Below are 14,223 nucleotides of genomic sequence, written 5' to 3'. Positions count from 1 at the left end.
CTGGCTTTGGATTGGCCTAGCTCTGGCCGTTGTGGCCATTTGGAGAAGGGACCAGTGTTTGGAAGACCTCTCTCTCTTTCTCTGCCTCTCTGTAAACTCCGTCTTTCAAATAAATAAATAAGTCTTAAAAACAAAAAAAGAACAAGGTGTGACATGACCACGTAAGAATTTTAGCAGTGGCTTAGAAAACTCAGGTAAAAACAGCTTAGGCAAATGGAAAAGTACACAATGTGTAAAATAAATGGAGCTACGAAGGGGAGAGGTGAGTAGCAAGAATCTCTGGAGCTGGACACAGATCTGAGACAGAATGACAGTGACGAGTTTAACTCCAACATCTCATTAAAACAGGCACTTTTAAAAAGTTTGGCAATTAGCATACTTCTGAATCAATGTGATTTGATTAGCAATTATTTTTGAATTATAATTTATATCTGCTTCTCTCCTTTTTTTTATTTTGACAGGTAGAGTTACAGACAGTGAGAGAGAGAGAAAGGTCTTTCCTTCCGTTGGTTCACCCCCCAAATGGCTGCTATGGCAGGTACTGCGCCAGCCCAAAGCCAGGAACCAGGCGCCTCCTCCTGGTCTCCCATGCAGGTGCAGGGCCCAGGCACGTGGGCCATCCTCCACTGCCTTCCCGGGCCACAGCAAAGAGCTAGACTGGAAGAGGAGCAACCAAGACTAGCACCCAGTGCCCATATGGGATGCCGGCGCTGCAGGCAGAGGATTAGCCAAGTGAGCCATGGTGCCGGCCCCTATATCTGCTTCTCTAAAACTTATTCTTGCTGCCTAGAGTTATTCCCTTCCCTTTTCATTGAAACCACTTCAGAGACACAGTAGACATTATGTTTTGTTTGTTTGTTTGTTTGTTTGTTTTTTTGTTTGATTGTTTTTTGACAGGCAGAGTGGACAGTGAGAGAGAGAGAGACAGAAAGGTCTTCCTTTTTCTGTTGGTTCACCCTCCAATGGCCGCCGCGCACTGTGCTGATCCGAAGCCAGGAGCCAGGTGCTTATCCTGGCCCCCATGCGGGTGCAGGGCCCAAGCACTTGGGCCATCCTCCACTGCACTCCCTGGCCACAGCAGAGAGCTGGCCTGGAAGAGGGGCAACCGGGACAGAATCCTGCACCCCGAACGGGACTAGAACCCGGTGTGCCAGCACCGCAAGGCGGAGGATTAGCCTATTGAGCCATGGCGCCAGCCTAGACATTACGTTCTAACAGCACAAAGTCAATTTGTAAGGAGGCAAGTCGTTTAGAAATCTAGAGACCATTCTAGAGGAGTAAGCTTTTCTTATACCTTAAGGCCCCTTTGACTATAGGGGTCTTCAGAAAATTGGTGGAAACACATATTATGAAAAAAACTATTCATTGATTTTAAGTTTTTTTTTACACCAAAACAGACATCTTTTAATCCCATTTCCATGAACTTTTTGAAGCACTGTCATGCACCGAAAAACCACTCTGGCATGATGGCTACCCAGTCTGAATTCAGAATGGACATGATAAACACAATAAAGCCTCCCTCTGAGAGCCCTACTGTAACCTCTCTCTGATACGGGATATGTATTTCAGGCCAAATCTACGTGTAGGGGGCGGTTCAACACCAGTTATTCACAAATCAGCCTCAGTTCTCCCGGAGGCGCTGTGAACCCAGCGGGGCAATAACCAGTCCTGCTCAGGGCATCCTGGCCAACAGGTGCGGGTACATGGGAACTGGGGTGAGAGCTGAAGGGGCTCTGAGCAGCCCGGGGAGACCCTCGGTGGTCATCTCAGGGCTGGCTTGCCAACAGCGGCCCCTGAGGCAGCTTTCTGGGTGGGACCCTCAGAGAATGTCTTGGGGTCTCCGTTTGCGGGGGCCCACGTGCACGCGCTATGGGGAAGGTGGCAGCAGCTGGGCTTACCTCTTCTTTTCCCGATGTCCGTGTGTTAACTCAGGCCACGCTTACCAACCTTTCCCCCTCTCCTGCTTCTTCAGCGGCTAATGGCTCTGTTCCCACTGACTCCCGAGGGATGAAGACCACACTGTGTCACCAGGCCCTGGGTGCAGACTGCCTGTGACTCACCTGCATCACTCAGGGTGGAGGGGTGGGGGTGGGGGTGGGAATTAAACACCCATGGCGTGAGAATCTTCCCCGGCCCAATCTGTAGCACCGAGCTTTCTTTTCCTGCAACAGTGGTCTTGTTCCTGGAGTCTTGGGGGCAGGACTGAAAGCTTTTATTGGTCTCACTGTGGAAAACAAAGTGGTGGCTGCCTCCCAGGGGACACTCTGCCCGTTACCCGCAGTGCAGCTGGAAGCCTGCTATGAATTTAGAAACTGCTCCCACGGGAGATGGGCCTTTTCTGAGACCCACGGGTCTGAAGATGTGCATATATACGAAAACATAAGCCTGACAGCACAGTTTTATCTTATCAAAATGATAATCATCTTACAGAAAACATGGGAAGGTCAGAGGAACAAAGAAAAATGACAATTACAATCAACTTACGTACCCAGGGAGGCGCCTTTTAATATTCTGCCCTCTAGGCTGTCTGCCAGGGACTCTACCACCCACATTCCTCACCAACTCTGAAACCGGGATGTGTGTTCCCATCAACGATGTCTTCCCACCGGCTGCCAGCACTTTCCTCTCGCGGTGGAGCAGACTTCGACACCGCTCGTGTTAGCCCTGAGATGTGGACGGGGTGTGTGTGCTGCCGTCCGTGTTTTCACATGGCTGAGACGGCGCTGCCAACACACCCTTTTCAAACCACTCGCGCTCGCTGTGTCCTGAGTTCTCAACTTGCTACAGCTCCGGGAAGGAGCAGCTCTCTCCATCTCGAGCAAATGTGACACGCGGGCGTTAGCCACCCTGGCCCAGTGCACACTCACAGCGAGGAACAGGACACCGGAAAACGGTCCCTTTCGGCGAGAAGACACTTGCTTTCGGAAAAAATCTGTCACTTCATGTGCCCCTGCGAATGACTGCCCGCTTCCTTAACAGCAGCCTCGCCGATCTCCAGACAGCTCGGAAAGCCCCGGGGTGTGGACGGGAAGCTGCAGCACATGGATGCCACGCCCGACCCAGCTCCACCCAAACAAGGACAAGAACCTCCAAGCACCCCTTTCCGTTACCACCCATCTGAGCCCATCTCTGCCTGCTGCGTCTCCTGACTGCTTCCCTGCAACACTGCCCACGGCCCGCACGCACCACTCAGAACTGCCCTGTCGGGGTACCCGCTCCAGGAGCAGGTGCAAAGAATGCAGGGCTGGGACAGAGGAGACCCCAGCTGCGTCCTGGCTCCTTCCTGGACTTGGGACACTCAGCTATGCAATGGAGTGTGGGCTGGGCGGGGAGACGGGACAGGCACCCCAGGAGGGCAGCGCGCCCCTTGCGGAGGGCCGGGGAGGGAGCAGGTGGGGCTGCCTGGAACACAGTAACACCGTCCCCTTGTTTCCCTAGCTGTGCAGACATCACAATGGTTTAGTAGTTCTCCGCAGCAGTGCAGGCAGAGAGGAGAGTTTGTTTGCTGTTACATTTTTCAGATCAGGGCAGGGATTAAAAACCAAGGGGACCCTGAGCTAAACACTGTCGCAAATGGCCTCTCCGGTTAAACTGAGTGGGTTAAGCCTCTGCCTGCGATGCCAGCGTCCCACATGACCTTCAGTTTGAGTCCCAGCTTCTCCACTTCCAGTCCAGCTCCCTGCTGATGCGCCTGAGAAAGCAGTAGCAGACGGCCCAACTCCTTGGGCCCCTGCACCCATGCGGGAGACCCCAGCCTGAAGCTCCGGGCTCCTGACTTTGGCCTGGCCCAGTTCCAGCCGTTGTGGCCAAATGGGGAGTGAACCAGTGGATGGAAGATATCTCTCTCTCTCTCTCTCTCACTCACTCTTTCATACAAAATAAACAAATCTTTTTTTTTTTTTTTATTAAAGCAATTGACTCCCTAAGCTACGAGGGGTCACTGGGGCAGTCATCAACCCTGAGGAGCGAACTCCGAGACTCCTCAGCCAGGGCCTAAGAGATCTTTTTGGTCCCGAGGAGTCTCGGCTACCACAGTCATGAGGAAGGGGGGCTGCACGCCCCAGAGGACCTGGCCGAGAGCTGAGAGGCTCCTTAGAGCAGATGCAGCGTTTGGTCGTGCCTCAGTTTACTCCTGATCAGGCTGAGCGTGTACGTCACGGCAGCAGACAAGAAGGACACTGGCCCACTGTGTCTTCCACTTTCCCTTCCCAGTCGGCCCTTCCATCTCAGACACAAGAACCGAACAAAAACAGACACTCTCCTGCCTGCAGAGCATGCGAGTGGGTGTGGTAGGGGCAGTGGGGCGTGGCCAAGAACCCAGCGGGGAGGCAAGTGAGGTGGGGCCAGAGAAGCAACCTCTTAGAGACCGCCTCCAGAGGTCCGGGGCACGGGAGGGTGGGCAGGAGGCCCTGTGTTTCAGGAAAGCAAGCCTGAATGCTTGTGGTCTCTGTGCCTTCTGGAAACACCACTGGTCTCTAAATCCCAGAGCCTAAGAGCCCCGGCCAGCCCTGCCCTCGGTGACCCCTCCCAGCTGCTAGGAAGAGCCTCCTCCCTCTGGGCCAGGGAGGAAGAGCCGGGAGAGCTGCCCGTGCCTTTTGCCACTGTCTCCTGCCCACGCCACTCCCCACAGGACTTCCGAGGGGCTGGGGGCTGGCTCTCCCTGTAACAGCTCCCCTGTGTCCCTTGGCACAGGCCCCTGGCCAACCACTACCCTGAAGGGGATTCGGGGATAGCAGGGGCTGGGGAGTGAGGTGGGGAAGGAGAGAGCTCGACCTCCATAGCCTGAGAAGACCCTGGGGAGACAGGCAAAGCACGAGGAGACCCTGGGCGAGAAGGGGCCGCAATGAACCAGCTCAGTGGCACAGGGAGGGCAAGCCAGACCTGGGGGCTCGGAGTGGAAGCTGCTGTCTCCCAGGGAGCCTCAGGACATGGTGCGAATCCGGCGTCCGAGAGAGCTGGGATGGGGTGTCCTCCTACTATTCAGTAATTCATAAAATATGTTCTAAAAGTTGGAGAGGCGAGGCCAGCTTCAGCCCCGGCTGACCGCAGCCGGGCTGGGTGCGGACGGATGCAGCGAGAGCTTTGGAGCACTGGGGTTTTAGGAGAAAACCTCGGGGCCGGCGCTGTGCCATGGTAGGTGGAGCCGTGGCCTGCAGTGCCGGCAGCCCACGTGGGCGCCAGCTGGTGTCCCCGCTGCTCAGCTTCCAACCCGGCTCCCTGCTAGTGGCCTGGAAAAGCAGCAGAGGATGGCCCAAGTGCTTGGGCCCCTGCACCCATGTGGGAGACCTGGAAGAAGCTCCTGGCCCAGGCCTGGTCGTTGTGGCATCTGGGGAGTGACCCAGCGGAAGGAAAATCGCTGTCTCTCCCGCTCTGTAACTCTTTCAAATTCATAAATAGAACCTGAAAAAAAGAGAAAACCCTCGCAGAGCCTCACTGTCACTAAGCTGCAGCCCTGGCCACGGCCTTCGGGGCCCTGGGGAGGACCAACAGCTCCTGAGCCACCTTGGGCTCCCCTCGGTTCTCACTGTGCCCCCTCTGCCACCATCTACACTGCGTGCACACGTCCTCGTCACCACAGCTCCCTCACCAGCCCTCTGGCTGAGCTTCCAGAAAAGCACGAGGCTACACAGGTGCCACACTGGACGGGCACTCCCTGGAGCTGCCTGCAAAGCCAACTTCTGTCCTGGGGCTGAGTACAGGAGCAGGAAGCTCACGTCCCCGACTGTCTGCTTGGAAACAGGGGCCTCGGTGTCTCTTATCTGTGTTCTTAGTGCCTGAGCCAGGGTCCGGCCAGGCCCTCGGTACCATCTGGGGAAAGAAGGAACAGATGCAGACCCCGAGGGGAGCAGCAGAGGGTGCCATGTGCCAGCGCGATCCCTCGGACCTGAATCCCAGCGCTGCTGCCTGGCACCAGTGGGAGCCTCAGCTTCCCCCGTCAGTACAATGGGGGTAACCGCAGTCCCAACAGCCATGTTGTGACCATGAGGCACTCTTACCCAGCAGATCATCAAGCTCAGCGGACTTTACCACCTGTCCATCTCAACAACCAACCTACTCACTTGTCCCTCCTTGTGCCATCCAAGTTCTAGCCTGTCTCTTGGTACCCCTTCCTCTTGCCACAGATCTGACCACTGCGGCCTCTCGCTTAGGCTCTGTGAATGGCTTCCTGTGGGCCCCACGGTAATGTCCAAACTCCCTAAGAACCTAGAAGGCGTTGCCTGATCTAGCCCCACCTGAGTTGCTCCACTCACACTCCTCTTTAAGCAGCAGTGTCCCTCTCCCCGCTGCTCAGGCTCGTCTCTGTTTCAGGGCCACCACAAACGACGTTCCCTGCAGGGTGAGCGGGTGGAGGGAGAAGCTTCCGTCCAGGTTCACGGTCTGCCTAAACCTTACTGATCCCTCTGCAGCTCCAACAGTACATTTTTCATTTCAGACACTGTACCTTTCCATTATAGATTTCTAACTGGTTCATTTTTTAAACATGTTTTTAAAGATTTATTTTTATTTATTTGAAAGCCAGAGTTACAGAGAGAGGAGAGAGACAAGAGACAAAGACAGAGATCGATCTTCCTTCAGCTGGTTCACTCCAAATGGCCACAGTGGCAGGGGCAGGACTGGCCCGGAACTCCATCCAGATCTCCCATGGGAGTACAGGGGCTCAAGCACTTGGGACATCTTCTACTGCTTTCCCAGGCACAACAGCAGGGAGCCAGATCAGAAATGGAGCAGCCAGGACTGGAACAGGCACGTGTCATAGGCAGCAGCTTAACCTGCTATGCCACAATGCTGGCCCTGGTTCATCTTAAAGTTTCCACTTTCTCATGAGATTCCTCATGTGTCTGCCCACTGTGGCCATCTTTCCCTCAAGTCCCATACCACTGCTACAACAAATGCCTTTGATTTTACCTACTAATTCCAACATCCGGCTGATTTTATGGTCTATTTCTTTCTTTTTGCCTTTTTTTTTAAGGGAAAGGATTTACTGGAGGAAACCTGACAGACTGGAAGAAAGAGGCAAAAAAGGAAAAGGGGGGGAGCGTAAGAGAGGGATCAAGAGAGAAGGAGAGAGAGATCGAGAAAGGGAGAGATAGAGACTGAGAGGGAGAGAGATCAGGAGACAGCGAGAAAGAGCTCTTTACAGTCTATTTCTACGGGGGTGCTTTTTACTTCCTTGATTATGGATCACAATTTCCTGCTCCTTAGCAGGTCTAGTAATTTTTTTATTATATGTTGGACATTGTGGATGAAACCTTGCAGGGAGTCTGGATTATGCTGTCTCAGGAAGTTCCCTTTTCATCTCCTGGGGCTGCTTTTATTTTTATGAAGATGAGTCCTGGCAGATTTTGTCCTCAGTCCTAGGGTATCCCCCTTCCCTCCAATCCACAGCCTTTTTGGGGTCTCAACTGCATACTCTGGCTGGATCCCACCTCCAAGGCCCCCCAATACTGTATAGCCCCCTGGTGTCTCTGTTCTCTTCTCAGTCCCGTGGCACCATGGAATCCTGCTCTCCCTCTTCTCCTGATTCTCACAGCAAACCAACTGGCGACCTCCTGAGACAGCTTTTCCAATAATTCTGCACAGGAGTTCAGCAAGAACCAGGAGGATCACCATGGTAACTAACCATTTCTGCTGAACAGATGAAAATTCACAGCTGACAATTTAAAGAATAATACCCCTCACTTAGGTGATTACATTTCCAACTAGAAGCAGAGGTCAAAACAAAAAGGCTAATTAGGCGGCCTTTCCAACAATGCCCATTTTGGAACCGTCTGATGGGTCCATGAGGTGACCTGGCATCCCGCCCAGTAATGCAGTGGACCCCAACTGTCAGTGGTTAGTGGCTCCCACGCCGGGGAAGGTACAGGAAGCAACAGCCTCGGCTCTGCTCTTCTAGGTCTCCAATGTGACCGTGCTTAAAAGGAACAAGGCACCGTGCTACCCAGTTCTAATGAGCACTTTCCACACGCCAGTCTCTGCTGCATTCTGCCTAACTCATAATGGGGAAACAGCCCTGTGAGGCAGGTGTTCTGAGCGGGAAAACTGGGGGCTGCTCTTCTGTACAGCATCCGGACCGCGAGCTGGAGTGCTGCTGTGCTAAGTGAATTTTAGTGGCCACAGGGTATTTAGAGCTTTGTGCTTTTCTCTGCACATGAGACCAGTATCCCCTCTCTGACACGGCAACCACGGGCTACCACGGAAAAGCACAACTATCTTATGGGGACTTTTGGGGGAAGAACAACCTTTTCAGACCTTGTTTGTGTCCCGTCTTGTGAATGCGTAAGAACAGAGGTCACGGACCCAACAGGAGACACACACTGACCCGCTCTGATCCTTTCTCAGCAGAGTTTTAGCAGGTGGCCCTTCTGTGTCAGCATCCTGAAACTTGGGAGGCTGAAGAGTGGTGCCAGGAGACACAGAACTGATGGCCTCGCCCAGGCTACAGGTAACGTCGACGGCGAGCCCCTGCTGTCCGCACTCGGCTTTGCCTTGCATCTATGAACTCAGCACCGGGAGGCAAGTAAGGATCACCTAGTCCACACCGCTCATTTCACTGGTGAACAAATGCGGGCCAGGTCTGTCTCAGTGATAGTCAGGGACAAAAGGAGTCTGGAAGCTACAGCTCTGGCTCCCGGTGACTCCAGCCTTCCCGCCCGGGGACCGGCTGCCTCTTCACTCCTGTTACATCACCTTCTCGGACCCTCTGAAAGGTCCACCTGCTGTGCGGGAGGTTCTATCAGAACTGCACAGCTGAAGACACCAAGACACTTTTCCCTTTTTGGCTAGACAGTCGCTGATGCAGTTACGTTGTTGCTGCTGTTTCTAGCCTTCTGTGGCAGGGAGCTGAAGAGGGGCGTTTCTGACTCGCCACTGAACCCACCACCCTCTGAGTGATGCGGAGGCTTGTCCACTTCCTGTCTGCCCTACCACAACTCCAAGAGCCCCCCCCAACCTGGCTCCCGTCCAGGGAGGTTCTCCAATATCCATGAGACCTTGGTGCTGTCTGCCAACACAGAAGGCTTTACCTGGCAAGCCTCCAGGCCAACACTCACCTTCGCATAAGCAGTTGTTTTAATAAACCACTGTCGGAGGTACTTCTGTTCCACCTTCGCCCCGGAACGCCACGAACAGCCGTGTTCATCCACCTGCTCGTTGGCAAGCACTGTTTGGTCCACTGGGTCCCAGTTAACCAGGGCCTGTAAGGGTTCACGGAAGAAAACGATGCAACGTGGTGAGAACCTTCATAGGATCATTCTGACCTTCCTGATTGTGACAGGGCCTGAAACACGACAGCTCTGCTCTCCGATATGGGGGCAGCTCTTGGGGTCTTGCTGCGTCAGGAAGCCATTAGCAAGCTATGAAGGGGACCGATGAACCGTCCGCACCCTCGCCTTCATCTTCTCTCAGGAAGGAAGCCTCGGAGCTCATGTCTATCAGCGTTGGCACTGTCTTGCACAAAAGGATGAAGGTGCAGGACTGAGCATTTCAGTAAAGAGAGGAGAAGAGGAAGAAGAGAGCCCTGCCCCGAACTAGGCAGAATGCAGCTACTGTGGGGGAAATAAATACATCAATTTTCATCAAACTGCTAATATGTAGTGATCACCACGTGCTTCTGGCTGTGCTAACTGGCTAATACGGGCTCTTCTGACCCTCACCACAACCTCGGAGTAAGTATATTATCACCGCCACACTGCAAATAAGGAAGCTGAGAATCGGAGAAAATGAGCGACTTTTCTGGGGTCACAGTCAGTGAGTGGCAGAGACAGAGAAGGAAATCAAGTTTCTAGAAACTCAGGGTTCTAAAGCGTCCACTTAAATGAAGGTGCACGATGTGTGGAGGAATGTGGATAAATCCTGAGTGAACAACTCGATGCATCTTTGCAAAGGTAGACAATGGTGTAGCCTTCACTCATCAAGACGCAGAACACGCCCAGCACCGGGGACAATCCTGCCGCGCCTCCTGCCAGTCAACATTGCCCCCGAACAGTGACGACCGTCCAGAGCTCTGTCTCCAGAGATGATCCTGGCTGAGCGAACACAAAGTCTTAACTGTTAGGAAGCTTCTCGCCTGAGGGTCTAGTTTGTCTTCATGTAGAAGAAACACTGCTGCCTTCTACACTGGCTCGTGTAGGACAGGTCCTGCTTTGCACAGAGAAGGCAATCAGTACATGTGTTCGAGTACTAAACTATCCTAACTTGACACACGTCAATTTTATTTCTTTTTCAATTTCTCAAGCACAGATACGGAATTTTTTGTTTTTGTTGTGTTTTAAATATCTATTTATTTGAAAAGCACAATTACAGAGAAAAAGAGAGAGAGAGAGAGAATGAATCTTCCATCCACTGTTTTACTCCCCAGATGGCTGCAATGGCTGGAGCTGGGCTGGACAGAAGCCAGGAGCCAGGAGCTTCTTCCAGGTCTCCCACTTGGGTGTAGGGGCCCAAGGACTTGGGCCATCTTCTACTGCTTTCCCAGGCTACTAACAGGGAGCTGGATCGGAAGAGGAGCAGCTAAGACTTGAACTGATGCCCGTACGGGATGCTGGCACCACAGGTAGCAGCTTTATCTGCTATGCCACAGCGCTGGCACCACTCCACAGTGATTCTAGTAAGAGAGTGTGCTAACAATGACTGTCTACTTACCCCTCTAGACCCTGTTTCCATCTAGTTCTGGAAGAGGAGGCTGAGGTCTAGGGCTGCATTAACTCAGATCCTTGCCTTCTGGCGGGGTTCAAGCAAGGAGAAGGACGCTGTCTCCTGGGGGCTGGACCACGGGCTGGCAGTACCGCATGCCAGGCCCCGCCTGCCGCTTCAGCTCCAGCCCTCCCAGGCCCCAGTAACTGCTCCCTGATGTTCTCTCTTGAGCCCATGGGTAGGCAGCAAAGGCTTCCTTCCCCTAACAGCGCCAGAGGCTGCCTGCCCCTTCTGAGTGCCCGGATCTTGGCACAGCAGTCTCTTTATTGCAGCTTCTTTAACAATTCCATTCAGGTGTGCCCTCATGTTCTGCTGCGACCCAGGCAGCTCTAGGAACACGGCTAACAACGTGGCCAGGATCCTACAGCTGAAGTACTATACCGTGGAGGAATGTCCTGACGTCCAGAGACAAGTGGGAAAGATGCGCACAGGACAATCTGTGCCTCTAAACCAGGGTGTCCCCGAAGTCTTCAACTCACAGATACACACAGACAAAACAGGGAGCCACAGGACCCAGACCTGAAGGCGTCAGGCTGGCAAACCACAGGTGCTTCCACCACTATGATCACTGCACAGGAGGGTGCCACGTTACACAGCAGGCAACAAAACAGGGCACAAAAAACCTCCAAAAATAAACATATTTAACACACGCCCAACTAAAGCTGCACACAATTTAAAGGAAAAAGAGAAAAGAATAGCCTCATACCCATCTTTCCACCACTGCCTCCCAGCCCCCACCAACCTCGGCGCTCATGGAAGAAACAAACGCACGGTACTCTAGGCAGCAAAACCAAACCCCACTTTACTTCCTTACCAACGTTTCCCACGCGGCCCGGCATCGCTCGGGTTCTGGGTCACAAAATGCAATGAGGAAGATGTGCTTCCAGGAGGGTGACGTGTGTTAAATCCTAAGTGTTGCATGGAAGACAGAAGCCACAAAGGAAAGCAATCTTTGCCCCAATAAAAAGACCTGGGGGAAGGAGGGAAACACTGGAGGACGTAGCGTCTCAGATGGAAAAGCCATCGTGAGAGTGGACAAGCATGGCGCTTCCCAGGGCCACCACCCTCAGCCCCACGCTCAGAGCTGCAGGTGGGGCTTAGACCTCTCAGGCGAGAGCAGGAGTGGTCGCAAGCCAGGGTCCTGGGTCCCAGAGGCACAGCACGTGCAGCCTCTTGGAGCCCTGGAGTCGTTTCCTGAATCCCTCTTTTCAGGGCCCCTCTTAGACGAGGGCGCTTCAAAAAGTTCGTGGGAAATCAGAATTGAGAGGTAAGTTTATTTGGGTGCCACATTTTTTTTTTAAAATCCAAACATGGCTTTTTAATAATATGCATTTCCACAAACTTTCTGAAAACCCTGCACACAACTGTGTCTGTTATCATACGGCTTTTCTCGAAGCTACGATCTTCCCCTCCCCCTCCCCCCTGGCTTCTCACATTTGGAGCAGTTACTGTGACAGACAGCCTGATTTTTAGGCAAGCACAGTCTTGCTGAAACGGGTATCACTTCACTGACTGTGCTGGCTCCCCTGCCGCTGTCATTTATTGTGTCACCTACTCCCTGGTGGCTCACAAGCCTCGTCTGTAAATGCATCTGCACCTGCATTGTGAAATCAACCCTAAGTCAGGACTGAAGGCACTGAGACCCCTGCAAAGGCACTGAACTCGGAGCAGGTTTTACTCACTGCTCCTCCCACAAGAGCGACCTGGCAGCACCGCAGATGAGCCGTTCCAAACAAGAGAACCTGCCCAGTTTAGCCAAGGGTTAAACACCAGCATTTGCATTTTTCCTCTGAGTGATTTGTGGGAAGCATTCAGAAAGCACTTTAGAAATCCACACTGTCACAAACTACAAACGTGAAGGCACCGTGTTCAAGGAGGCCAAATCTGCTCGCTGACCGTGGAGCTCCCGTTGGGCGTGCCTTTCCACCTTCCTTGGCTGTTAGCGTCTCAGAAGTGCGGGTGACCAGGGCCTCCCGGGCACTCTGGCCAGCATCATCCTGTGGGCTCTGCTGCCCCAGCCAGGCCTCCTGCTGCAAGCCCTCATCCCACCTTGTGACTGCTCCTGCTCCGCCCACGGCTCCTCCCTGCCCTGCCCCTCTCCCTGCACACACGGTGCCAGCCCCCTCTAACTCACACCCAGCATCCGCAGGCTTTGGTCTCCTGGCCAGTGCATCACTCCAAGGCCCTTGGCTACTCTCCACAATTGCTTCTTCCTCCTCACTGTGTGTGTGTGTGTGTGACCACCGAAGGCCCTTTTTGTCAGGCAGCTTTAGGCTCCAGGTGGCTGGTTAGGTATATATATACTTATACACACGCACTCACACACATACATACTAGGGTATTAACTTCTCAAGGTCTATTGGTTTCTTTCTTGACAAAGTATGTGTAACTAAGAAACACAACTTACTTCTTATTAAAAGACCTAGCTCTCAAAACCAACTGTGGGGGCCGCCACTTGCAGTGTTGGCATCCCATCTGGATACCAGTTCGAGTCCTGTCTGCTCCACTTCTGATCTCTGCTATGGCCTGGGAAAGCAACAGAAGACAGTCTAAGTCCTTGGGCCCCTGTACCCCAGTGGGAGATTCAGACAAAGCTCCTGGCTCCTGGCTTCAGATGGGTGCAGCTACGGCCGTTGTAGCCAACTGGGGAGTGAACCAGAGGATGGAAGACCTCTCTCTCTCTCTCTGTATAACTCTGACTTTCAAGTAAATAAATAAATCTTTAAAAACCAAACCAAACAAACAAAAACAAAACAAAATTGTGCTCCATTCCACCCAGCACGGGCCTTCGTTTGACTGAGTCGGGGTAGGGGTGGTGTCCCCAGGGCCACCACTTATTTATTTTACTGCCTCCACATCCCAAAGCCACATGGTGGCACAGTGGCAGAGACTCTGCCTCTCTTCTGTGTCCAGAGATTCTTTCACTATGCTTTCTGAAGCCGAGGCCACTGCAAACCCACTTTAGGTGGGTGAATTGACACGACCACTGGCCATCAAAATCACGGTGACAGCCAAAGAAAAACTCACAAATTGGGTGACTCCATGGTTCCTAGAATGTCCGGTACAACACAGTAAGTATCATCCTGGAAGCTTTTTCTTTCGATCAGAGAGGTGAAAATTAATGTCCTACCAAATAGAAATCTTTATGTTCATAGTCTTTATGGCTGAATTTCTTTTTTGATTTCTTAGAGCAAGAGCAGAGTGCTTGTTAAGAACAAAAGACTGGGGCTGGCGCTGTGGCACAGTGGGTTAACACCCTGGCCTGCAGTGCTGGCATCCCATATGGGCGCCAGTTTGAGACCGGGCTGCTCCACTTCTAATCCAGCTCTCTGCAGTGGCCTGGGAAAGCAGCAGAAGATGGCCCAAGTCCTTGGGTCCCTGTACCCACATGGGAAGACCCAGAGAAAGCTTCTGGCTCCTGGCTTCGGATCGCCGCAGCTCTGGCCATTGCGGCCATTTGGGGAGTGAACCAGCAATGGAAAACCTCTCTCTGCCTCTCCTTCTCTGTGTAACTCTGCCTTTCAAATAAAC

General features: G+C 53.0%; 1 protein-coding gene across 12 annotated transcripts in view; it reads right to left on the bottom strand.

The window, feature by feature from the left end:
• Positions 1 to 14,223, bottom strand: part of LARS2 (leucyl-tRNA synthetase 2, mitochondrial) — a 283,596-nt gene that overhangs the window by 71,545 nt on the left and 197,828 nt on the right. For all 12 annotated transcript variants that reach the window (XR_016214329.1, XR_007921592.3, XM_051851689.3 and 9 more), the window contains one exon: positions 9,051 to 9,194. Coding sequence is in view for 8 of the 12 variants with exons in the window: in XM_051851689.3 (XP_051707649.3) it covers positions 9,051 to 9,194 (144 nt within the window). In the remaining 4 variants the exon portion in view is untranslated. The remainder of the gene's footprint in view (positions 1 to 9,050; positions 9,195 to 14,223) is intronic.

Source organism: Oryctolagus cuniculus, chromosome 10, assembly GCF_051225735.1.
Source record: "Oryctolagus cuniculus isolate XC-2025 breed Fujian yellow rabbit chromosome 10, ASM5122573v1, whole genome shotgun sequence".
Lineage (NCBI taxonomy): Eukaryota > Metazoa > Chordata > Mammalia > Lagomorpha > Leporidae > Oryctolagus > Oryctolagus cuniculus.
The sequence above is the reverse complement of the archived record's forward strand: the minus strand, read 5'-3'. Positions and strand labels throughout refer to the sequence as shown.